At 37.4% G+C, this 27,956-nt stretch overlaps 2 protein-coding genes across 2 annotated transcripts; both read left to right on the top strand.

Annotated features, from left to right (window-relative positions):
• Positions 1-7,212: 7,212 nt before the first annotated feature.
• On the top strand, positions 7,213-10,487 carry LOC122093221 (probable auxin efflux carrier component 1c). Its single transcript, XM_042663540.1, has 6 exons — positions 7,213-8,668; positions 8,761-9,007; positions 9,107-9,192; positions 9,497-9,654; positions 9,955-10,031; positions 10,118-10,487. Exons 1-6 carry the CDS (start codon positions 7,498-7,500, stop codon positions 10,182-10,184), a joined length of 1,806 nt encoding a protein of 601 aa, XP_042519474.1. The 5' UTR covers positions 7,213-7,497; the 3' UTR covers positions 10,185-10,487.
• A 15,399-nt stretch (positions 10,488-25,886) lies between these two features.
• On the top strand, positions 25,887-27,333 carry LOC122083819 (remorin 4.2-like). Its single transcript, XM_042651726.1, has 2 exons — positions 25,887-26,587; positions 26,827-27,333. The coding sequence occupies exons 1-2, from the start codon at positions 25,973-25,975 to the stop codon at positions 27,016-27,018; spliced, it is 807 nt and encodes a 268-aa protein (XP_042507660.1). The 5' UTR covers positions 25,887-25,972; the 3' UTR covers positions 27,019-27,333.
• Positions 27,334-27,956: the final 623 nt, after the last annotated feature.

A 27,956-nucleotide genomic window follows, 5' to 3' on the forward strand; every position in this document is an offset into this window, starting at 1 on the left:
CTCTTTTTTTTTTTTTTTTGAGAAAATTGCATTGCCACCCCTTGAACTTCGGTCCTTATTCAACGCCACCCCCTGGACTTTTCGAAACGTCAAAGCCACCCCTTAAAAATTCAAAAAATTCTAAATCGGTCCCTGCCGTTAGCCGACCGTGATAAATGAATGAAAATCGGTTAGTTTTTTTATAATATACCCAAAATACCCTCACTTATTGTGAGAGGACAATATTGCCCTCTCTTTTATTTCCATCTTCTAAACCCATCTCCCATCTCTCATCTCTCATCTCACTCCTCTCACTCACTCAGACAAGAAGAAGAAGACGACGACACCCCCTGCAACTTGATTCTCTTCCCTCCGGCGTGCGATTCTCCCCCCTCCAGCGTCCGAATCTCTCTCCCAAGGTATGTAGGGTTCTTGTTCTTCTTCTCGTATCTACAACTTATCATGATAGTGATGGGAAGCTTGGAAGTGAAGGGGAACAGAGGAGTGGTCTCTGCGGAATCTAGCGATGCGTTGATGCAGATCTTCTTGGAACCAACATACTTCCCGAGTTTGGATGCGGCAAAGACTTTTCTAGGGGATTTTTGGCATTACAAGACTGGAATGACGAGTTCGAATGGATCGAATCGGAGAGTTCGGACGAAACATTAATAGAGACTTTGGAAGATGCAGAGAAGCAGTTCCAGAGATGATGATTACAAACAGTTAAATAGAAAATTCTTAATTATTTTGTGGGTTATACTTATTGAGATAAACTAATCGATATTGTATTTAGAAATTCTGTAAAATCAATTCTATTCAAATGAATTCTTTTCCATTCAATAACCAGTCCTTCCTTCCTTCCTTCCATCTCAAACTCATGAAGAAAGCAAGATTGGTTGAGGTGATGGTTGATGAGGACGTAATACATCCAGAGGCTTTGCATCACCCTCAGCTTCAGGTCTTGGGCAAAGATTTGCTAGAACAGACCTTCGGGGCAACCATGGACTATCAGTTGAAAGCTACTTTTTCCTACCCCACAGACCCACACAGTGACACAGACCAACAAATCTTGTGGGCATTTATTTATTTGTTTATAGATGGCCACTGTAATCGTCCACCTCAAAGACCACTAAAAAGCTTAAAAAAGCCGTGGTCCTGGTCCCAAGCCTAAAGTGCAGGTTGTTGTGATGAAGGTCATCGGTGTTCCGTGACTCAACAGTTATTGTGTGTTGAGCTTGGGAGAGAGGTTCGGACGCCGGAGGGGGGAGAATCGCACGCCAGAGGGAATAGAATCGGACGCCGGAGGGAAAAGAATCGAGTTACAGGGGGTGTGGTCGTCTTCTTCTTCTTGTCCGGCCGAGTGAGTGAGAGGAGTGAGATGAGAGATGAGAGATGGGAGATGGGTTTAGAAGATGGAAATAAAAGAGAGGGCAATATTGTCCTCTCACAATAGGTGGGGGTATTTTGGGTATATTATAAAAAAACTAACCGATTTTCATTCATTTATCACGGTCGGCTAATGGCAGGGACTGATTTGAAATTTTTTGAATTTTTAGGGGGTGGCTTTGACGATTCGAAAAGTCCAGGGGGTGGCATTGAATAAGGACCGAAGTTCAGGGGGTGGCAATGCAATTTTCTCTTTTTTTTTTTTGATAGATGGAATGCAAGAACCACATTCTCGATCAAAGAACTCTTCCTCATCATTTTATTAGAGGAATGTCTAAATAATTATATTTGTCTTTTTTTTTTATTTATTAATTCTCAAACTTTGGTTGCTTCTTATCTATGCATTTTTTTTTTAAATTAATGGGTCAACCTTGGTCAAGATTCTAAATGTTGAAATACTATGTGAAATGAATCATAATCTGATCTTTGGGAATGCTTTACTCGGTCATCGGTTAATGGTAAAGTTAATGTGCTGTGGCCCACGTGGGACTAACATTATCTAGAGGATTAAAACAAAAATGCCATCTAGAATGGAATTAATTAACAAAAATGTTGTAGTTCCACTTAGTAATCAGGAGGATTAATTTGGTCTGTAATAGAACGATCCAAATTTAGTTTTCCATCTGAGAGCGGCCTTGTGTGATAGATACAAGCGACGTACAATAACTATCATATCTTTTTTGGGGTTGTGTGGCTATGTGTCTGGGCGTAGGCTGCTCTTAAACCGAAAACACTTACCCATAAATAAAATAGAAATGGAGTGAACACTGCCATTGGAAGGGATATATGAGATAAGAATAAACTAAACTAAGGGCCTTTGGCTCCCTTCATTATATATTTATTATAATAATAATAAGAAGAGGGGGATCAAATTGGTGTCATTTGTGTCCCCTTCTCCCAAATTCATTTCACCATTCAACTCATTCAGCCTTGGTTTCTCACTTTACCAATTCAATGTCTCTGGTTGGCTTCAGTAATTTATCAATTCTCCTCCTGGAAACCATTTTAAACCCACAAAGTAACAAATGCTTGGATGTTCCTTTTGTTAAAAAGGAGAGGGGTGTGAGGGTGCTCTTTTATCCCATCGACTAACATGTGAGTGAGTGTTAATGTGAGAGAAAGAGAAAGAAGAATTTGCTTTCTTTTGCTCTCATGTTCTTTGTATTTGGATTCAATGTGACCATGTTCTCTTTGTTAGAGGAGGAGACGATATTATGATTTTTCTTATATTCATCACTACGGATAATGAGGTGAAAGTATAATATTCCAAGTCTCCTTACTTTGTTGAGTCGTTCTATTTATTTATTTATTGGAAAAATTACGCCCCCTCCCTTGTAGGTTGTCGAAATTACACATGGATCCAAGAATTTAAATGAATTATGCTTTGTAATTTATCAATTCTCCTCCTATAAACCATTTTAAACCCACAAAGTAACAAATGGTTGGATGTTCCTCTTGTTAAAAAGGAGAGGGGTGTGAGGGTGCTCTTTTATCCCATCGAGTAACGTGAGTGAGTGTTAATGTGAGAGAAAGAGAAAGAAGAATTTGCTTTCTTTTGCTCTCATGTTCTTTGTATTTGGATTCAATGTGACCATGTTCTCTTTGTTAAGAAGAGGAGACGATATTATGATTTTTCTTATATTCATCACTACGGATAATGAGGTGAGAGTATAATATTCCAAATCTCCCTACTTTGTTGAGTCGTTTTATTTATTTATTTATTGGGAAAATTACGCCCCCTCCCTTGTAGGTTGTCGAAATTACACATGGATCCAAGAGTTTAAACGAATTATGCCCCCTCCCCTGTAATTTCTAAAATTCTATAATTAGATCAAATCCGTTAGTTTGCATCTTATACTAGCCCATAAAAGTCTATAGTAGCGTTCCATCCTCATAACCCGAAGCTGTATTTATGAATTTCTATGGTCACATCTTCCTCTCTCACTTCAACGCCACTACTACTCTAAGATTTTAAAGAGTTCAGCACCTTGGCCGTGTCTTCCGATTCGTCTCAGTTCAACTACACCCATACTTTTTCCCACCTTGGCCCATCTCTCCTTACGCAATTACCATATTGATACAAAGCCCTAGTGAAGGTTTTAAAAAGTGGAAGCAGGGATCAAATCCGCCATCGCTGGAATTTGTCAAAATTGGCAATAAATAGAGCAAAATTAGCGGGCGGGAATCGAGCAAAAGCATCCAAATTGACTAATCTGACCCTAGTTTCTGATCAATTTGCCCCCTTATTATTATTTTGATGGGCATCTTATATTATTGGTAGATTGATCTTTGCATACCTCTGTAATTCTTCTTTTTTTTTTTATCATTATTTTGGAATTCAAGTAAAGATTTTGATTCCGTTGGGGAATCGAGCAGAAGCATCCAAATCGACTTTAGTGATTGTTTATTGTGAAACTAAATTGGATTTTGAGGAAGTAGCTCAACAAGGGTGAGGGAAGATGGCAGTGGCAGTGGTGGTGCTGGTAGTTTTTTGGCCTATTTGTTGTGTGGTAGATCTGACAGCCCTAGAGGTGACAACACAGAGGTTGGAGCCGGCAGTAACGGAGTAGTCAACGGAGGCAATGATCCTGGTGCAAGGGAGGAAGGTGCGACATGCTGGAGGTCAAGCATCTCACCGTGGAGGGGGTTAATATCAACAAGGGTAATACAGTATTTTTCTGTTTAAAACTAACAATGTACTCACACTGCTTGCCAGGGGAGGGAGCATAATTTGTTCAAACCCTTGAATCCATGTGTAATTTCGACAAACTATAGGGGAGGAGGACCTAATTCGTTCAAACCCTTTGGATTACAATGTGATGATGTTCTCTTTGTTAAGAGAAGGAGAGACGATATTATGATTTTTCTAATATTCATCACGTCGGATATTGAGGTGAGAGTACAATATTCCGAATCTCCCTTCTTTGTTGAGTCGTTCTATTTATTTATTTTTATGTTTGTTAGCTTTTAGCATTGGCTAGATAAGTTTTCTAATCCCATTATTTGTTAGAGTTTGAAGATTTTATTTTAAATCAAATCATTTCTTATCATTCACCACAAAGAGTGTTTTCCACGTTAAGAAATTAGTGTTTTCATTTTGGTTATTTATTTGTGTATATTTGATTGTTTTTGTGGTTTTTTTTTTTAATAAATAAATATATTAAATCCCAAAGGCAGGGGGAAAAATATTACAATACAAAGAGGCTACCAAAGGTGTCAATTACAAACCGAACTGGCAAGCCCGACTGTTTAAAGTCCATACCAGCCTAGCTCAATTAATAAACTTGTTGAGCTGCACATTTTGTAATAAGTAGTTCCCAGTGCAATGGTGCTACCTAATGGGCATCCAATTGGATCGACTAATTAATGGCTTGGCTTGGCCCGTTTATTAAGTTTGATATGTTTAAAGACTGTTCAAAGCCTAGTCATAACCCGTTTAGAGTCCAATTATAGCTCGTTCAGATATAACTGTGTCATTAACCCATTTAAAGCCTAACGAAGGCCTGTTTAGCCCAATTATTGGTAGCTTGATCAAACCCGGTATTCAACTTACCGTTTATAAATGGGACCATGCCTAACATAAGAAGACTGATTACTTAAACAGATCAGTCATGAATTCACAATTTGAGATCCTAAAGTTAGGAAATCCAATTAAACCCTACCGATTGACACCCTCAGATGCTACTAAGAAGCACTAAACTGATGACTCCCAGCCCACAATGGATAGAGTCCTATCCGGATAACAGTCCTATCTTTTTCTTTTTGATAAAAACAATCTTGTTCATGTTACTATAGAGCAACAGGTACGTCTGAAAAATATCTGATTATTCTGTTCAAAGAGAATATATGTTTCAAGGAAAATGATGTTTCATTGGCTAAAGTGTGGATCTCAAAACACTCTAAAAATATAATTTTTCCTCACAAAATGATCATTTGAAGCAGTAGGGTTGTTATGGGCTGGTCCACAGCCCATTTGGAGGAGGCAACCGGGCTGTTGTGTGTCGGTTCAGGCCAGACCCGACTTGGGTGAACCGAAATTAAGTAATTCATCATTTATCAAAAAAACTGAACCTGGGTCTGGGCCAGTTCTGCTATATACCATACTGAACCTGAGGAACATGTGGGTAGGCTGACTGGATCAAGGATGAACCATTTATTTGTGATTGGTTGTCGAAAACTGAAAAACAAATAAAAAGGAAAATTGTGTTTAAGCCTTCTTCTATGTGTTTGTATTCAATCATGTGTATCTATTGGTTTGACATCTAAGATGAACAGATATAGATGGCTTCTATCTCTCCGTTGCAACAATTTTATACCTAAGCCAAGCTCTCCTGAAAACATGATTTTAGGTTTTAGTTTGGTATTGACCATATCAGGTGATTCGAATCGATATTGACTAACATTGATACCTAAGTGATATGTGATCAAAGCACATTAAAGACAGAAGGTAAAATTGTAAAAATACGGTATGGATTTAATATTTTCTTAGAGCAAAACTGTGGATACAAATTAATGGCCCCCATATCGAATGGTTTTACTCTTGATTTTCTTTAAAATTGATTTTTTTGATGACTTTACCCTTAGTATGTATCGTTGCACCAATACAAGATTGATCAGGTATCAGGATCAACCCATACGAACTTTAAACAAGTCCTTTTCTAAATTGGTGTTTTAAATGTGCTTAAAAGAAATACCAATAAAATGAGGTAAAGATGGGCATAGCAAAAAAAGATCCCATACTTACAATGGATTAAGCCAAAGATGGAAGCAACTAAGTTACTAAGGTACTCATTCTTTAACCCAGCGGAACTCAAATCAATTAACTATGTCTACACTACCCAAGTTAAGCAAGTTTAAATCAATTAAATTGTGCTTGAAAAAGATGAGTGTTTAGATAACAATCACCACCATCTCAATTCTACATATTACATAGCCTTAGCACTAAATATAAATAATATTAAAAAAAAAAAAAAAATACAAGTAGTATTAAAGGGGTTAGGTTAGGTTAGGTCGGGCTTAAATGAGTTAATTCAAGTCGAGCTTGTAAATGTGTCGGGCCTATGGGCTAAACGGTTGCACCATGTACTATCTATTTATAAAAGTGTAGGGCTTAAGCCTGACACGTTTATTAGTCAGGCCGGTCTAGGTAAGACCATAAATGTGTCAAGCTCAATTAGGCCTACCTATGAGGGCTTGGAATTAACACCCCAAGATACGAATGTTGGTGTATGATGTCTTGTATTCCATCGCAGTTTAATCCAGGGAGTACTGGTGCAGCACCTAGACAGGCAGGACGGCGGTCCTGCTAGCTGGTTAGCGGGCCGTGAGGGTTGCAAGGGGGGCAAGAGGCCTCCCTGCATAGCAGGGGGTGTAGGGGGCGCAGCCCCCCCGCTCGAATTTTTTATTAGGGTTTTTCGCTATATATATGTAGCGAGGGTTTCTTTCTCTGTAACGCAAGCAATACTGAGAGGTGTGAGGACAAACGTTGTAGCCCTATTCTCCATTGATAGTGAAGCAGGTTTTCATCTCACCGGGGACGTGGGCAATCTTGCCGAACATTGTAAAAATCCGTGTGCATTGTTTGTTTTGTTTTTTCATTATCTTCTGCATCGTTTTAGAATTGCGTTTCTACAATCAATACCTAAAACAGAAGAGAGAGAGAGAGAGAGAGAGAGAGAGAGAGAGAGAGAGAGAGAGAGAGAGAGAGCATTAAAAAAGCGAGGAAAAAGAAAGAAAGGAAGGGGAGGCAGGTAGACATATATGTATGCCTTTGCTTTGGAGACTGAGGTTTATGCGCAACTCTCAAAGCTTTATAAGTTTTGTATAATAAGTGAAGGAGCTAAAGCTTGTTTGTATGGTCTGTACACTTACAACTAAATTACCTTAACACATGCTCCTCCTCGATGCCCTCAAACCCTCCTCCCACTTCCCCTCCCTCTCTCCCTCCTAGCTTCTTCTTTTCTCCTCCTCCTCCTCCTCCTCCTCCTCCTTCAACATCTCCTTCTCCTCTCTTTTCACTTCTATAGTTAGTTAAATCCGTTAAAGAGTGAGTTGGTTGGAACTTAAGTGAAGATGATTACGTTATTAGATTTCTACCATGTGATGACCGCAGTGGTTCCTCTCTACGTGGCCATGATCTTAGCTTACGGCTCTGTAAAATGGTGGAAGATCTTCACACCAGATCAATGCTCCGGCATCAACCGTTTCGTTGCCCTCTTCGCAGTTCCACTTCTCTCTTTCCATTTCATCTCCTCCAACGATCCTTACTCTATGAACCTACGTTTCATCGCTGCAGATACTCTCCAAAAGCTAATAGTCTTAGCAGTCCTCTTCGTTTGGTCTAATGTGAGCAAACGAGGTTCTCTCGAATGGACTATCACTCTCTTCTCTCTCTCAACCCTTCCTAACACACTCGTAATGGGTATTCCTCTTTTGAAGGGTATGTACGGAGATTTCTCAGGTGATTTAATGGTTCAAATCGTGGTGCTTCAATGTATCATTTGGTATACTCTGATGCTCTTCATGTTTGAGTACAGAGGAGCTAAGATGCTTATTAACGAACAGTTTCCAGACATGGCTGGTTCAATTGTTTCAATCGCTGTTGATTCTGATGTGATGTCTTTAGATGGTCGAGAGCCATTAGAGACTCAAACGGAGATTAAGGAAGATGGGAAGCTCCATGTGACTGTTCGGAAATCGAATGCTTCGAGGTCTGAGATCTTTTCCCGGCGGTCTCAAGGGCTTTCGACGACGCCTCGGCCGTCTAATTTGACGAATGCTGAGATTTACTCTCTGCAATCGTCTCGGAATCCAACACCAAGAGGGTCGAGCTTTAATCACACCGATTTCTATTCAATGGTCGCCGGTGGTCGGAATTCCAACTTTGGGGCTGCAGATGCTTATGGGCTTGCAGCTTCAAGAGGGCCAACGCCGAGGCCATCGAATTACGAAGAAGACAATAGCAGTAAGGCAAGGTTCCATTATCATGGAACGGGTGGGACGCATTACCCAGCACCAAACCCAGGAATGTTTTCTCCTCCTGGATCGAAACCTTTAAGTACTACTACTGCTAAGAAGCCTAATGGGCAAGCGCAGCAGAAATCTGAAGAAGGGAATAGAGATCTTCATATGTTCGTTTGGAGTTCTAGTGCGTCTCCTGTTTCAGATGTGTTTGGAGGTCAAGAGTATGGAGTTGCAGATCAGACGCTTAAAGAAGTAAGAATGGCTGTTTCTCCTGGAAAAGGTATATAGTTTGATTCATTAATTAATGGGTTTTCACTGATTTTAATTTCCCTAGTTTGTTAGTTCTGATTTTTGTTTGTTTTGGGTGATTAGTGGAGACTCACAGGGAGAACCAAGAAGAGTATATGGACAGGGACGAGTTCAGCTTTAGGAACAGAGGAGGAGCTGATAGGGAAATGAACAATGGAGGGCAAAAAGTGGGGGAAAACAAGGCTAAAGCCATGCCACCAGCTAGTGTAATGACTAGGCTTATTCTGATCATGGTGTGGAGGAAGCTCATTAGGAACCCAAACACTTACTCCAGCTTAATCGGCATCATCTGGGCTCTGGTTTCATTCAAGTCTGGATTCTGGAAGAAATAAATTAAATTAAGCTTCCCTTTCCCCCCTAATCATCTTCTTCCATTCCATGGCTGAGCTGATTAAGTACTATGTTGCAGGTGGAACGTTCATATGCCTGCCATTATAGCAAAGTCCATTTCAATACTGTCAGATGCAGGCCTTGGCATGGCCATGTTCAGTCTGGGTAGGTTCTTCTTCCCTTCCAAGTTTCAAATCACACCAAAACCCCAAAAAGAATCTCTTTATCTCCTTACCTACAGTACACTGTCTGTCTACTGTGTCAGTCTCTTCAATTAAGAATTATATTACTGTTCACTATTCTTTGAACTTAAGAAGAGAACAAAGAGAAAGCCACTGGATATGACAGGCACCCCCACAAGGGTGAAATGATGATCAATGTTCAGTGTAGATGATGAAAAGGGTGCCTTGCACTGTGATTTTCTTCATTGTAAAACCTTTAATTGACAGAGATTGACAACTTTGGACAGGTTTGTTCATGGCTTTGCAACCAAAGATCATAGCATGTGGGAATTCCATTGCAGCTTTTGCTATGGCTGTGAGATTCCTTACAGGACCAGCTGTCATGGCTGCCGCTTCCATTGCTGTTGGGCTGCGGGGCGTCCTCTTACACGTTGCCATTGTACAGGTCATCTCTTTCTCTTTTCTCTACTTCCTTTCATCCCTTACCTTCTGACACTTGGAATCTTACTTCAATACCCCCTCCATTTTCTTCTCATTTTATTATTCCTCTGCAAATAAAGAAAAATAAAACCCACATAAATCTGAGACTCACTAGAAATCCCCTCTTTTTTTTGAATTTTATGAAGAAAAAAAAAAAAAAAAACCCATTATGCTCAAATGCGACTGTTGCAGATTATGTTCTTGACCTATTTTTCTTCAGCTTTTTTGGTTTGGTTTTGGTGAAAATTGATTCAAAACGTAACAGGCGGCTCTCCCACAAGGAATTGTCCCCTTTGTCTTTGCCAAGGAATACAATATACATCCTGAAATTCTCAGCACTGCGTGAGTGCATCTCATACTTTCAATCTCTCCATTGATTCATCTTTCTTCTTATTTTCCTGACGAGATGATGTGGGTTTTGCTTGCAGTGTCATTTTTGGGATGCTAATAGCATTGCCAATAACACTTGTGTACTATATTCTACTGGGGCTGTGAGTCATTTGGGGATGTGAAAATGATCTTGAGTCATGACAGTGAAAGCCAACCCCAGAAAGAAGATCAAGGGAAGTCATGGATGTGAAGCAATTAATTCAAAGCAAGCAGCAATGGAAGATGAGAAGAAATGGGTCGGAGGATGGACAATCTGAACATCTTCTTCTTCATCTTTTGAATGGTTAGGTCAAAAGGGGGGGGGGGGGGTCTAGTAAATTTGTAAAATCATCTTAGTTGTATTCAATATTCTCAATCAATCCTTTCTGGTCTTATTGTTTTATCACAAAGCCATAACCTTTCACTTCTCGTCCAACAAAATGTCAATATTCAATATTTGTTAGTACAGATTTAGAGAGAGAGAGAGAGAGAGAGAGAGAGAGAGGAAAGTAAGAGGGGATTTACTTGATTGAAGATAACCATGATTATAACTTACTGCCTTTCATTATTTAGTACTTTAAAGGAGTAAGCTTTTGTTGATTCTCTAAAGTTAGTAATGTCTATCTTTGGGGCTAGGGGAGGTTCCATTAATGAAATTTTGTCTTTGCATGTTAAAGTGAAATGGTAACCTTAGCTGATAAACATAAGACTCATGAAGGGACTTGCTCTTGTTTGAGAGAGAGAGAGAGAGAGAGAGAGAGAGAGAGAGCTTTAGAATGTAGAAGTGGTGATTGTGGTGTTGAGATAAGGGCTTGGTGTCCCCTCCATTAGAGAGTGGCATTTGATTTGATGTGGACTTCTTTAGCATATTTCTCGACAACACTCGCTCTTTATTGTCTGTCCTTTTATATTTCTAGGATGGCTCCTCATACCTAGGTTCATACTTACATTTTGCCACTCGTTTCTTTTTTTGGTCTTATAAACATTCTCTCATGCTCTAAACTGTGAAAGGTGTGTTGGGTTAGTTCCATAAGTCAATTTTAAATTTTTAGGGTTAATTATATATAAGGTACATAACATTTTATGAGATACTTCGCATTTGATATATTAGGTTTGTGGTATCTCAAGTTTCATACAAAATTATGTTTGGGGTATCTCATGTCTTTTAAATTTTATGTTTGAGATATTTTTTTGTTATATATATTTATAATAATTTAGCCAAGGGTTGATTTTACAAATCGAAATTATGTTTGGCGATACTTTTTTCATCTCTTTTGGCCGTAGCATCTGCCTATGGTGGGAAATAAAACCTTAATGAATCCTTTGTCTAGGTTAAACTAACTCCCCATTGGATGGGAGGAATTTTTAAAGGTGGTGATGGTATGAGCAAAGTTGAAAATACGAAATGATAAAGTAACTTAAGTGTAATTTCTCTAAATGTTGGGTATCCTAGTTGTGATTTATTTATTTATTTTTTGAATAAAAGACAATGCTTTCTCTAAAGGGTGTGTTTGGTTACTTCTACAAATCTGTCGTATGATAACACCAAAGCTATAGCAAGCACTATGTTGATACTTTTGATTTAATTAATATAAGAATATCTGATGTTCCATTCATAAGCTAAACTAGATCAATGCATCAAATTTAAAACTAGACTTGGAGTTTTATTGGCGACCAATGCTTAATATATAGATCTGATCACCTTCCACCGCCCCAACAACAAATGAAAGTACTCTGAAATTTAGATTACAATAATCATATGGTTATCAAATCTCATATCTATCCAATAAAATAATGTTGGAATGTCTACGATGAATATAATTTTTTAGGGCCTCCCTGTGTTTATGTCTTCTCCCACAATAGGGAGTAGATATGTCATTTCATAGGAGGGAGGAGAGAGGAGAGAGGAAGACATGGGGAGGTGCTAGCATACGCTACGTAGTCTGACAATGTTCTTTCTCCTGTTTTCATAATTATGGTCATTATTTTTTAGAAGCACATTGTGGGAAGCCCTATCCTAGTGTTCAATTCAATAGAAAAGTTGTTTGCATTATCAATCAGTTGTTAAAATTCTAGACCAATATGGAAAACTGTTAGATTGAAAATTGTTAATAATCCATTTTATTTGGTACGAGGACCCATGAGAAGGGGGGGGGGGGAGAGTTTATATATATAACTAGGAGATTCAGATGGACCCCCAAATTTGACATTTGTTTTTAATTCAAAAAGTTTCTCATGCATCCAATTGTCATCAATTTAGTTGTGAAAATGCTTGGCATCAACTGTTTCTTAAGGGTATTAAGGCCAAAGATATGCTAAGATTGAGAGATTGGCACCTTCGTCAACATTTGAGATTTTTTAGGTAGGGGATTCCTTCAAGTTTAGTGGATAATATTTTAAATAATATTATAAATATTTATTTTTGATAAGTAGGCCCAACGAGAGTAGAACTCTTGACCTCTTTAGTGGAAGACATTATTATTATTATTATTAAATGGCACTTGGAGAATTTTTTGTTTTTATTTTATTTTTATTATTATTTTTATAATTAGAAAGGCTTCTATTCATTAGAACAAGAAAAAACTTGTAGATATTAGATTAGAAGGTTCCATCAACCACAGAGTGGAATTGGTCAAACTTTGTGTATGTCATCGACAAATCGATAATGCCTTCCTAACTAGGGAGTCAGCTATATTGTTAATCTCCCCAAAAATATACTAGGAATTAAATGAAGAAAAATTTGACCACCTAGTGAATAATATCTTAAATCAGATTATGAACATATAAAAGGACATTAATGTTCACTTCTGTGATATAAGAATAGAAGTTTGTACAATACACTTCGTTTAATGACACATTATCTACTATTTAGTGAACTGAATTGTAAAGTTGAAGAGCTTCATTTTGTTAATGTTGCATATTTACTTATCAGCATTATTATTGCTCTTGATTTTGTTGTTCACCAAAAAAATTATTTGGCTCTCATCTTCTTGCATTACCTAGTTCTGCTTCCTTTCCTCTTCTATCACCAATGAAGTTGTTTAAGTTCATTGATGAAATTATCGTATCATAGAGCATCTTTAGTGACTAATTCTACACATCCTATCACTTTTTGCAATGTCTATAGTCCTTCAAGCTGAATAATGTAACAGTTTCCACTAATCAAACATATGAATTAAAGATCTAATTTTGTATTTTGGTGTTAATACCATTATAGTTGAGCATATCTTTGTGTAGATGAGTCTTTTAATATCTATAAGTTTCTTCATCTAGGCACAACTCATATCTATCTTTGGCTTGTATTACAGAGAAAGTATCTTTGTTAATTAGCTTTTTCTTAATTGTGTTATCATGTAGAAATGGAAACCTAAAATGATGCAAAAAGGATATCAACAAGAGTTTGAGTTCCACTTTGCTTCGGAATTAGTAGCCACTTACGTTGGTCTATCTTCTCCTATCTTGTAGGAGTCCCACTAGGTAACAATCTTTACTTCCTATTAGGATTCCTATCTTACTAAAGTTCTACATGATATTAAACCTTATCCTCTCATAGAGTTTGTGTTCTAATGTAACATCTCTTACTAGATCTCTTTATCAGATAGAGTTTCTAGTTATATGGATTTCTATCTAGGCTTTATACATATCGACCACTAGGTTGTAATCTTCTTAAGTCAATTAATATAATGTAGTTCCATCACTTAACAAAGGAATAAAAAGCGCAAACAAACAATCACATTATACAAGGATTTACGTAGTTTGGTAAGGTTGCTTACATCCACAATGAGACAAGATTTGCTTGACTATCAACGGAAAATAAGGATATAGCCGCTTGTCCTCACATCTCTCTTGATTACAAAGAATACCATCTTGCTACAAATACATAAAGGAACCCTAAATAGGCATATACCATGGAAATATCCTTCGGGCTCTACCCTTAGGAATTAACCCACAAATACAAGCAATAGAATACAAGACATCCTACCCCTAACACATCAACCCCTTAAGGCTTGCAGCTCCTTGACAGCATGCATTTGTTCTGTTCATTGTTTTACTTACATAAGTTTTGCAGTAACTATTCATAATTCTTCCCTAAAACATCATAAGTCTAAATGCAGAGCCACCAGTCTAGTCCCAGATTGCATCACTCAAGAATGGAATCATAAAATAAGCATCTTTTCTATCACTTTCTACAGAAATATAATTCAATCTTTTATATCTCATTACTTATTACTCTTCATGAAGCTGACCACCCAACCCAGCCCAAGCCAGCATTTGTTGTGAAGTAATAATTGGATCTTGACAATGGCCTCATTACATGCATGCGTATTCTTTACTGTTTAAACTTCTGAAGTTTTCTACTCTCCTATCAAATCTTGTGTGCATGTATTCACCACGGGACAACCCTAGCTAGCTATTCCTTCCCCTAGCAGCCGCAATAGAACTTGAATATTTAATAAAGCTGCAACTGAAGCCAGGAAGAACCATTGGCAATATTTACTGTAGAGCATCATGGAAAGATTCCATAAAAGAGCCTAAGGGTCAATACTGGTGATGATGTTCTTCAAGAACTTTAAAAGGTCTATTTCATGTAGCGTCATAGTCAGAGAAGGAAAAAAAAAGGGAAGAAGATAAAGTAGGAAGATGATGGTTATTCTGAACAATTATGGGAGGTTTATATCATATAAACAGGTAATTAGTGACAAGATCACTTTCCCATGAAAGTGTGATTAAAAGAGATCTTAGATGGGTTAATGCAAAAACAAATGGGTTAAGAGCGAATAAATTATGAAGAAATTAGATAAGGGGAATCCATGCATGTTTGGATGGTGGAAGCATCAGTGGCTATGCAAAGAATATAGGTAGGCCAGGCTTTGATGGGTACAGCATCCTCTCATGGGATTGATTTCAATACCATATTATTGCTAAGTGGACAAATTGTTAATTTGCTATTTGAATCACTGCAGTATCTCAATTTCGAAGATTTGGTTGGAACTTAGAATCTGTATTCTGTACTGCACCTCTTGAGTGATGCCTATTTGGTTCACATCTCTGTCATTGTGTGTCAACCTGTCATCTGGGTTCCAAGACATTAGAGAGAGAGACAGAGAGAGACAGAAGTTCAGAGATGTTTTACAAAATTAGTGTACAAGTTTTATTTTTAGGTCATGCTGTGCATCACTATGCCTAGTGAAGTATACTCATCACTATTTCTTACTAGGTACAACACAGTTTAGTCCATGTGATGGAGGGCTCCACATACATCTCAATGACCAAATGCCATCATATGGTGTTAAGTTTATCTTGAATTCTTGACCTGTTTTGAAGATTGACCCGTTCTGACATAATTTGGTGGCGACCTAAATGAGAAGTTTTTTGAGACCTGTAAGATTTGACCCGATCTACCACGACCCGATAGATCAACCCGCGACTTGGAGGAGTATATAATGTACTATTGTCTTGTTGAGTAAATCATTGTAATTTGGGGATTTTTTCGAGCTAGGGTTTGAAGGCGAGTTTTCTTGCCGCTGCTTGGGTGTAATCTCTCTCTTCTACATGGTGAAACATATTCTTCTTCACCCAAGGATGTAGCACATCACACTGGTATGTGAACCTCATTAAATCTCTGTATTGTGCGGATTTGCTGGTTTTGTTTATTTTCGTTTTTCTTAGTGTTTGCTCTATGGAGATGAATATAAAATACAAATCGACATCTTTTGTAATTTCAATTACTTCGACTATTCATATTAAGCTAAAAATTGAACCTAGATATGAGATGATTGCTTGATTCTCTATCACATGTATTACCTTCCATGCAACAAATAGTGAAATATTATTACTTTTTCAAATTTAGTTGCTCATATTTCCAATAAAAACTATTTTCTTTATTACTTTATTAATGGATGTGACTCACTGGAGGTACATTTTGGTGTTATGGTTGTTGAAAATCAGGTTGGAACTGATTTCGATCAACCATGATTCTGTATATATTGAGTTTGACAGGGATAGGCTTGATCTGACAAGGTTTCACTGATTCTTGGACGATTTCAATCATAATCTATGGATATTGATCTTAAACCTGAATTTCGAGTTTTTAAACCTTATTTTAGTGACCTTAATATTTTTCAAGAAGAAATGAAACTAAGAGTGCATGGCCTTATTGTTGGGTGCGTAAAATAGAAAAGAGGGTTGAACACGCCAAGAACTAACGACTCAACCAATAGAGATGAGATTTAGGATGAAAAAGATATTGGAGTCATTTCCAAAGCAAAGGAAGGAAAAGTGACACAGACTGGGGATACAAAGCTTGGAAAGGTGACCCGAGGCCCACATACAATTGGGCCTGGGCTTGGGTTTGTTACATCATTTTTCTGTAGCTTAATTTGGATTTAATATGTTATTTCTTGGTAGAAGGATTTAATATGTTATGGGTGCTTGGCTGGGTGACATGATGTTGGGGAATTTGAAAGTTAACTTTTTCAACAGATTTTTTTTAACACTCTCTCAACCATGGTTTCAAGCATCGGTATCGGATCGATCATATCGTATTGGTATTGGTTGAGACCGATCCCCAATCCTTAATCGATCCGGATCAATTATTCGTATTATTTCAAGGGTAAAACAGTAACAAAAACGTACTTTTGCTTAAAATCAAGGGGCAAAAGTGATCGATACGCACTGATCCTCTCCGATACCAATATCAATACTGAGAACTAAATCCATGCTCCCAATAGGAAGTGTCATTTAGGCTCTACTACTTTGGTTATGGTTTAAATAAAAATTATTTCCTTTTTCTTTTAATGTAAATGTTTAGAGAAATTACACTTGACTACTTCATGTTTGATATATTATGTTCGGAGTATATTTTTTCATAATTAGAACTTTACCCATAGTACCACCTAATGAAACTCCTTCCCAACACCGCTTCTCTCTTTCCACCCACCTTGCCCTAATTTTTTCCCTCCCCATAACATCCCTTCTCGTTCTTAAGCTTTCCATCTGATGTGGGGCAATCCAGAGGAGAGTCCGGACGGATTACCTTTTCTCAATTAACCTCCTCTCTCTCTTTCTCTCTCTCTCTCTCTCTCCTCGCAATCCATCTGCCACCTGCTGCTCCTCTTTGGTGATGCTTGCCTGTGAGCCACCCACTCTGCTTCTCTCTCTCCCCCATTTGATCTATGCATTTCCCTTGTTATATTTCTCTTTCTATTCTCCCCATTCTCTCTCTCCCTTTCTCTCCCTCGGCTCACTCTTTGCATCTCTCCCCCCACTTTGTTTATCTCTTCCCCTTTGTTTCTCTCTCACTCCCCTATTGCAAGTAGGTGTTGGGTTAGATTAGTTGGATAATATGAGAAAAAGAGTGTTGCCAAACAAAAAATCTATTTGGCAAAATTGAGAATATGAAAATAAATATACCCCAACCATAATATAAAACATGAGGGTCCCAAACATAATATTTTGGGATATTTATGAAATATAAGGTCCCCAAATATAGTATATCAAATATTAGATACCCATAGTGTAGTTTCTCTAAACATTACATATCCCAATTGTAGTTTACTCTTTTCTTTTAGTCAACCGATGATCCTTTTCCAAGTCCTTCAGATGGTTAGAAAGCACATCACACCTCTCTCCATACTAAAGAATTTTCTTTGGTAGTAGTGAGCCTGTGAGTAATATATAAGTTCCTTTAATTTCTAAAACAAATAAAATTTTAGACTTGAAAAATATGAAGGCAAAAGTCGTTGTATAGCATACACTGATGCCTCTTTGTGTCTTTTCATAGACTCTTTGTGTCTTTCCATCCATCTATGAAATGACATATCTATCCCTTATTATGGGAAAAGAGATGAACAAAGAAAAATGCATGTGTATGCTTTGCAGACGAAGAACTCAATCCCATACAAGTATTAAGTAATATAAGCATGGTTTAAAGTATCTCCGATACCGATACGATACCCTCCGATACGTATCTTAAATTTAGCTGATTGATACGATACACATCGATACGATACATGGAATTTTTAAAATTCTTTCATATCGATATATATCCCACGATACATATCGATATGCATTGATACACCACCGATACACATCGATACGATATGATATGCACCGATACAACTTTATGAAAAATATAAAATCGAGGTGAAATGTACGTTTCGGTATGTATCGGTACGTATCGGTGAGTATCGGTGTATCGATCGGCAGGTATTGGTGAGCATCTGTATGTATCGATCGGTACGTATAGATGAGTATCGATACGTATCAGTGAGTATCGGTATGTACCGATATAGTGCGTTACGATCATATAATGGCCAAGATGGATAATTTTTTAAAAAAACACGATTTCTTAAGAGGTTTTTGTTCCAAAGTTACTACTGGTTATATTTCTCTCTAATTAAAGTGAAAATCAATGTTGGGAATAAAGATTTTACATTTATGGGACAACTACAAACCTTGAATTTTTAGTGCAATACCCTCAATTTAGTGTTTATGCATAATACATATTATCAATAGTTTTTTTAAAAAAATTCTTTACGCAAAAGTGTTTAAGATAAATGTTTCCTATCCATTTATATGTGTATCTTTAGTGTATCTTAGCGTATCTCTGATACGATACGATACCCTCCGATACGTATCTTAATTTTGGCCGACCGATACGATGACCGATACCGATACTTTAATCCTTAAATATAAGGGTGTTAATTAGTTTGTTTTTGATGTATACAGTGTGTTTCGGTTCGGTTCACATTTATTTGGTTGAAACCAAAATCATACCATTTACTAAACGGTTGCACTTTTTGAAACCGCAACAGTTTAGTAAACGGTCTCAGTTCCACGATTTTTAAACTGTGTCGGTTTTAAACAGTTTTGATCGTGGTTTGTTCCATACGGTTTCTAAACAGTTAGCAATCTGTTTGCTAGTTTATTTGCATGCTTACTAAATTTGCTTTTGTTGATAAACACTTGATCAATATCATATTAAATGAAGCATTGAACAAACAATGATTTAACTACATAACAACATAATAGGAGTAAATTATTGAATAGATTGTTGGACAACCTTTGTGGTCCATAATTCTTCCCTAAATTAAACCATTATGTTTTGTTAAAACAACCAAATATATAATCTTTATATAGGTTAATCGGATAAGTTTTGATGGTTTAAACGGTTTGGATTTCATGGTGTCAATTCGGTTTGAAACCAATGGGTTAAACGGTTAAAACCGACCTAACCCATTTAATTTATCGGTCTTAAACTTAAAACCAGAACATAACCATTTACTAAACTATTTTACGCTTTTGATGTAAACAGCTCGATTTGATTTCAGTCTCAAATTCACATTGTTAAAGTAATAGATTTTTAGATTGAGGTGGGGGCTAGAAGTTTAATTTGATATGGGATTCCTATCCAAAAACTTTACTATTATAACTTGGCCATTTTAACATCTTTATTTCTTCGTAACTTTGATGTGTGTGTGTGTGAGACTGCGAGAGAGAGAGAGATTGATTTTTGTTCATAAGTTCTACTTTAGAATTAGATATTAATGCACGATAACTAATGAAGGATTATGGCTGCTGATGTAACGAAATCAACTTTATTAGAATAGAGGATGGTGATGTCCCATAACTAGATATGATTCTTTTGCTTATGAAGCTATCTAAGGATGATGTTAACAATTAATTAACAACACTTCTTTCCTCTTTATTTTGGCAGAGCCCAATTGTGATTCCCCTGATCTATCGGATCCGATGGCCAAGATAATCCAATAATATAAAGAGCGAACCAGGCAAAAAAGTTAGGAAAGAATAAGAAAGGAGTCGATTTTTCCTATTATTTTACAAACAAAAGGCCAAACAGCTCACTATGTAAATTCCCAGCACAAGGCAAGGCAAGCCCACCTCAGTGTTGTTCTTCTCGGATGCAAATTTACTATGTGTGTGTGTGTGTGTGTGAGAGAGAGAGAGAGAGAGAGAGAGAGAGAGAGAGAAGTCATCTGTTTTGTGTGCTGTGTTATCGTGTTTAATGCCGCCCACTTACGAGTGTTGGGTCGGCCATGGGCGAGACAAAGCTTGGTGGGTTGTCTCGTCAGTATCAATCTCTGTTTTCTAACCCTCCACTCCCTTCTATATTTCTTCAGACGTCGTTATCTATCTTTCTTTTAGAGAGATAGAGAAAGAGGTGTTTGTTTTTATTCCTAAGACAGGAGGATTCCCAAGCTGAAAGGTTTCGTATAAACCATGGCGCCCATGGAGACAGCAGCCCTTTAATTCTTTTCTATTATTAAGAAAAAGTATTTTGTAGTGTTGTTCCTGTGACCTTTTCACCAATTCTCTGCATCCCCTCCTCTCCTTCTCCCCAACTCCCGAACAGACCAAACTAAACAATGAAAGTTTGATGGGAGAGGGGTGTTCCAGTTCATCATCGCCTACCTAACGCCCACGTATGGATACCACCACATCAGTTCTTAAAAATCCTAAAAACATATAAAACATCAAATTCCTAAGGACTTGTTTGGTGGCGCCCAAACGTGTCTTGAGAGTTAGAGAAAGAGAGAGAGAGAGGATCCTCTCACCTATTCGTAGATGTGAGGATCCAACATCTTTTTGTGTCCTATCATTAATAAGATGAAGAGGTGTATACATGAAAGCAAATGACACAGATGTTAGATCCTCACATGTAGTGTAGGTGAACGTTCTTACAAAGGATCCATTCTCATCTAGAGAATCCTCATGTGCTAGTTAGGGTTTATTTATAACTATCAGATAGTGTAACGAGTAAATTAATACAGGTGTCCTTTTACAATGTCATCCTAGTGTATTAGATTGGGTTCTACAATGAAGTAAGATATCAAGTGCATATCAAGTGGTAAGATGAGCCACTATAATGGGGTCATGGGATTGTTTGGATAGGCGTATGGCATTAGGTTTGATTCATCATCTGTGCATCTGCAATTTAAGTGGAGACCATGGTGATGGGTTGCTACGCTAGTCTTTCTGAGGATTAGTCAAGGTGTCTGTAAGCTGACCCAGACACCTTGGTGAACAAAAAAAAAAAAAAAAAAAAGAGACGAGCCACTGTAATGGGTAATGGGATAAGTTATAGTGTTCAAAGGTGAATCACACTAGTAGGCTAATCAGTATGTTAAAGCCTGAAACTGGACTAGATGGTTAGCAAACGATCTGGTACTATGCCTAGAACAATTTTTATTTGAGCGTTTATGTTGCTTGATTATAACCCGATAGACATCCAATCAGGACTTACCAAATAGCCCAATTAGCTTGTTTATAGCTTGATCAATTCGTTTATGCCATGCTTACAACCCATTTGTAGCATAATTAACCCGTTTAAATACTAGCTATAGCTTGATTAGTCCAATTAACTTTTCCGATTACAAATCCATAATTGATCGATGGAATATAAATGTATCCATGTCTTAATCTATGAAACCTAATTAATTAAACAATGCATGACCTTAAATTGATTGATGCCGCGTGAGTAGGTCCTATTAAAACCACCGACATGTGGACAAACCTAGGAGAGGTTATAACTTAATTTTCATAGAAAGGAAGAAAGGAGAGATGGGGGATTGGTTTTTTCCTCTTTTCTCCTAGGAAAAGGGAGACAAAAAGAAGCCAAGAGAGTTGTGATTATCAAACATGGATGATGAGGTTCCCTGGGGTACTAACATCGATTGTCAACTTAATAGTTGTTCGATGGGCAAAAGCAAGACCTCAATTGATTTGATGTTTATCAGACATTTCTCATTTATTGACTCACTCTTCCATTGTATCTTCTCTCCAAAGTTCGGACTCGCTCCGATTTCTGTAAATGAACATGGCAAGTTGGGTGTTTCAACTCTCGAGTCAGGAGTCAGGACTCAAATCCTCTACTGTTGGTGAGGGGCAATAATTAGGGGTGTCAAATGATGCGGTTTTGGTTATTGATTTGGTTTTGGCTGAGTTTATATTTTAATTAGGTAAAACTAAAATCACATAGAATAGAAATAAGGTGAAATCAGAATCATTTTCATCCGGTTTTGATTTTAGCGGTTTCTAATCGATTTTTGTTATTCGGTTCACAACTGATTTACATGTGTTTAACAGTGTCGTTTTAGAAAATAATTTGCATCCTACAGCTAGTGTGAATCCTACATATATTAACTTTCCTAAAGAGCCAAGACAATATACTTTTATTTTGCTAAGGACAATATACTTTTTATGTAAAAGACTACATATATGATAACTAATTAACTATGATTCTAAAAATTAAGAAATCAAGAAGTGCGATTATGTGAAAGTGAAGCTCTCTTCTTGGTTAGTATTTTGCTTTTCCCCTCCTTTTTTGGTTGAGAACCATAGAAATTCAAAACACTTTAAGTCATTAATACTAGGTGCCAGTTAACCATTGGTTTTCTGATTCTAAACCAAACCGAGCCTGAATTATGGCTTATAAAACCAAAACTAGATCAATTAACTACGGTGTGGTTCGGCTCGATTATAACCTGTCAGTTTCAGTTCCAATAAATGGTTTTGGTTATATTTTGACACCCTTAACAATAATGATCCAATGATTAGAAGGACCCTAACATACATCCCAACCGTCATATGCTCATTGTCATTCACAGTCTCCCTGTAGGGAATTTTTGTGCCTCAAGTTATTGCATTTTGCCCTTTTTTTTTTATATGGTGTCAAAATTGACTTAATGAAGAGAGGAAAGACAAGAGAGAAGAGAGACTATGAGGGAAGTACATCTTTTGAACTTCTACTTTTTTCCTTGGATTTAGCGTATGTCTTTGTAGAGGTTCCGGCTCCTTTCCATATCACAGATCTTCATAGAGTGTCCATAGCTACCTGCATGCTTAACAGCTGTCCCTAACAGATCCAACGGCTCCTCTTTATTCTAAAAAAAAAAAAAACCTATGAGATTCTTTTGAAACCCATACCCGATAGACTCCATATGGGTTTTCTTCATCTCTTCTCTCCCCAAAAGTTCAGAACAGTGGCGATCAATGGAAGAACTGGTGAGCATACCACACCATCCTCATGGTAGGATGATTTGGGTAATAAGGTTAGATTTGCTGGTACTCCACAGGATCACAAGAGACTTTGAATTGAAGTTTGAGATGAACTTAACTAATTTAAATTGGTATTGTTTCAATAGAAAGAGACGAGCGGAGTAGAAGAGGAAAATTAGGTCTGATTATCTATGCCTTGGAGTGCACTTGCATTGGTTTTGTTTCCTTGGTTTAATTAGTGAGGTTCTTCTGGTCCCAAGCACAGCCTTGGCCTGACAATTTGTGGGCTGGGATGGGCCTACCCCTGCACAGCCCTGTAGGTTTACACAGCAGTCCATGAGCTTCTGTTTCTTCTATGTTCATTGCCTATCTAATTTAAGATCCGCCATGTGGACTTCGTTTTGGTCCTGGTTGTGTTTAGATTGGCCCATTTTTGGATCAACCAAATTTGACTTGATCTCCATTGGCCCATGTGACCCATCTAATGATACTTCGCCCTTCTGAAAAAANCCGCTTGTCATAGCCCATCGTCACCTGTTGCCTCTGCTCTTTAAGGAGAGTAAGGGTTTTGGGATGAAGAGCACAATTTCGATTGGAGATGGAGGACTTTTTTTTTTTAATGGGATTAAGTGAGGGTATATTAGGTACTTCACTTTTTAGAAGGATATTTTGATATTTAAAAAAATATATATATCAACTGATATCGGCATTTGACGTATATTCCGTAACAAAGATTGATGGCAAGGGGTGTGAACGTAATTTGATATTATGCAAGGGGTGTCTATCTAATTGTGGCATTCTCTTGCTGGGGTGGCATTGTAAATTGTCCATAAAAAATGATATATTATTTTCTTTTCGGGTTTTTTCTTCTTTCCTGTTTTAGTCCAAATAGTTGGTTTGGATTAATCTTATTGGTTGGTTCAGTTGATTTCATCTTTAACAGTTTCTAAAAACCAAAACCTATCAAACCAACAAAGAATTCAATCGGTCAATTCCATTTGATCTGTTTTGGTCTTATTTTTTACACCCGTATGATTAAGCAAGTTCATTTTTCTACTTTACATGAGTTTACACAGTAAGATTGCTCTATTGTGACTAAATAAGGGTAAGACTAGACACAATATGACCCCTCTCCAAATCTTAAAGTGATGAGAGCCTGCATTAGGTACACCCATTTTTACTCAAGCTTGAATTGTCTAACAGGCAAGAGATCCAAGATCCAAGATCAAAGATCCAATGTGGTCGACCCGAAGTGGAAGCATCCTTGTCAAGGTGACATTTCCTACTTAACTAAAGGCGTACGTGTCAAACCCAAGGAGAACATGTTGATGGGCTAAACAATATTTGTTATCCATAGTGGGACACGTGCGAGTACCACCTGTTCATATCCACTAGAAAGCTGTAAAAGAAGGTGTGACCCACGTGTTCCCCCTTAATTTGAGGGCAGAAATTTAAAAATATAAATAGAAATGCCCTAACCTCACGAAAAGAGAAAGATAATACTAATTAGTATTAAAATAATTAGGATAACTGTTCTTTTCCACCCTTGTCAATATTATTATAATAATTTGAGACGTAAACACATTAATTACCTAAAATCAATAACCCCAAAAGAAGGGTTTCCATATGACAACACAAGTATGCCGTGCATGGACAAATTTGACGTGACCTTGATGTAGGACCCACCACATGAGGTATCACACTACGTGTCACTCATCGGATAGTCCAAATCGCACTCACTATGTAGGTGGATATAAGACAAAAGTTTAAGAAATCAGAATAAGATTAGTCCAATTGGTCGGTTTGAGTCGAATTGGCCGGTTTGAACCGGATCTAAGGATTAATTGGTCCATGTTCAATTCTAATATGATCCTAATTGAAATTGGTCAGAATCGATCCCAAGAACCCTAGAATCCACCCTCAGATTTGTATACTCAGTGATTTTAGGGTTTCTTGGTAAGAATTGGTCGTGTTGAATTAGCTGGAGTTCACAACGATTCTTATTCCAATCAATCGATTTTGATTAAATTCTTGAAATGGTGTCAGAATCGATCAAGCACAATCCTATTACTTCTTGTTTCAAATAAGATGGAAACAATCGAGGATGAACCTGATTTGATCTATACTAGATTTTTAGGTTTTAAGTTGATTCTGACTGATTCTTGCTGACTCTCGATTAATTTGATTGTCGATTCCACTTACTTGATTCTTGAGTTTCTTGGTAAGAATTGATCATATTGAATCAAACAAAATTAGGATCACTCATAACGATTCTTATCTAAATCAGTTGATTCTGATTTTGATTCTTGAAATGATGCCATAATCTATCGAGCTCGATCTTGATACCTGTCAATTCAAATAAGATCGATTCAATTGAGCTTGAACCCAATTCGAATCTATACTAGTTTTTTAACTTTCAAGCTGATTCCAACTGATTCTAGCTGACTCTCAACCAATTCCAACCGGTTATAATCGATTCAATTGCCGGTTCGGCTTACTTGAACCTTTCATGGGGCCCACTTCACTACCCAAACCAAAAGTAGGATTCCCCCAATATTTGCAGCCGACACTAAACAAATTAAAATTTGAGCCACCTTTATGGATTTTATCCGAATAATTAAAGGGTTATGGGTGTCAGTCTCAAGTCTCAATCTCATTTTCTAATCAAAAGCCCCTAACTTTGAAAATTTTTTTGTTTGTTTGATTCTAATTATGTGTTGAACAGAGATTTGTTTGTTTGTGTGGCCAAAAAAATTTCTCATTAATTCCTTCCTTTAGACCAACCTTCACTTATCTCTATCATCAGAACCATAGTTTATACTTTACATACAAACAAGACCTCTCAAGTCTCATTATTTCCTTCTTCTTCAGGTAACACAGTGGGAGAGCTTAACATGTCAAGTGTTAACCAAAGGGCTTCAACTAGCAATGGAGGAGGAGAAGATGAAGGTGATGAAACAGTCATCAGGGAGATCCACCCCTTGACACCTCCCCGGCCTCTGCTACAGCTGCCACCGCCACCGAACCGGGCTCGCCGGACAGACTCTTGGGAGACTGGTAGCAACATCTCCGGTGAGAATTTCACCACTATGAGTCGAGAATTCAATGCTTTAGTACTTGCAGGATCAACGATCGCCGGAAATAATAGCGAAAACGAAGGCGGTAACGCCGGAAACAACCTTTCTAGGATTGGAGAGGATGATGATCATGAAGTTCCTGAGGAAACAAACCCATTAGCTATTGTCCCAGATAATAGTCTTCCCTTAAACCATGGTTCTTCTCCTCCTCCAAGGCGTATTAATGGGTCTTCTTCTGCAAATGGTGGTTTCAATGAAGAGATAACAACCCTGCAAATGGTTAAGAAAGAAGAGGTTCATTCGAAGATTTCGGCATGGCAGACGGCCAAGATCGCCAAGGTCAATAACAGGTTCAAGAGAGAGGAATCCAACATCAATGGTTGCGAGAGTGAACATGTCCAAAAGGCTCAAGCTGCTCTGAAGAAAGTTGAGGTAAGAAAAAGCTAATTATGATTTGACTTTCTCACATGGGATCTCATCGTCCGTGAGTTAACAGATTCTCTAACTCATAGCTCATGATCTGGATGTTTTTTGAATGGTGAAATCCTACGTGAAAGTAATTAATCATAATTATTAATTATGAGCTTAATTAATTATGAATTTGAAAGAAAGGACCTAGGTAACGCTTCAATTAATGTTTAACAAAAAGCTTTAAATTCTCTTTTGTGTAGAGGAAGCTAGAGGAGAAAAGGGCCAAAGCTGTAGAGAAAATGAGAAATGAGGTGGCAAAGGCACATAGAAAGGCAGAGGAGAAGAAAGCATCAGCTGAGGCCAAAAGAGGAACAAAAGTGGCTAAGATACTTGAGATAGCTAATCTGATGAAGGCCATTGGAAGGGTTCCCACCAAACGCTCCTTCTTCTAATGAAGCCCTTCCAAACATACTCTATTATCATAAATTTTGAAAATATAGTTTTAGATTGGAGCACCCTTTTTTTTTTTTAACTTTAAAGGGTGCCCTTACCAATGGTTAGGGTTTTGATTTTGAAGGGGAAGAAGGATTTCTTAGCTGATTGACATTTTCATCAAGTCATCATGTACAGTGTTTTATTTTAATTAAGTATACTTGTTTGAGTTAAATTTAGTTTTGTTTAATTTGCTCCAAGGCTTAGTGTCTCTTGGTTTGTGGCATCTTTGCCTTGTAATATATATATATATATATATATATATTTTTTCCTTTCTTTGAAGTTCAATATATTTATTTATTCACCCAAATAGAGAAAGCAGGAAAGATCTAAAAACCCAGCTTAATTCACTCTTGATTTTGACAAACAAGAGAGAAAATCCAGAAAACCAAGTCTGAGTGAATAACTTATAGTAACCAAATGCCCAAATAGAATCTGACTGAATTGCTACTAAGACTGTTTTGGGTTGGAGAGTTGGATCTGAACTGGGTTCAGTGACTAGCTTAGTGATTAGCTGATTTAATAATAAACTAAGCCTGAGTGGTCATTTATTAAAACATACTACTACATGATATGTAGTCTGAAACATGCCTTAGCCTTAATTGACTCTTTGATCATTTTCTTGTGGGAGAGTGGATCAAGTCGTCGAATGACAATCATTTTCCTATGAGGCTGATCCGCATAGATAGAATCTACTTAACACCTAATTCTATGATGGATTTCATTTATACATGAATCAACCCGTGCAAAAACCTGATCCACACTCTTCTCGTGAAAGCCATCAATAACATCTATGCATCATTAATGAGTCAAATCATTTGATATATGAGGAAGAGGAGATGAAGGTAGCTTTTGTCATCAGTTAAATTAGCTTTGACGCCTACTTATACCTCTTCAT

The sequence above is a fragment of the Macadamia integrifolia genome, chromosome 1 (assembly GCF_013358625.1).
Source record: "Macadamia integrifolia cultivar HAES 741 chromosome 1, SCU_Mint_v3, whole genome shotgun sequence".
Taxonomy (NCBI): domain Eukaryota; kingdom Viridiplantae; phylum Streptophyta; class Magnoliopsida; order Proteales; family Proteaceae; genus Macadamia; species Macadamia integrifolia.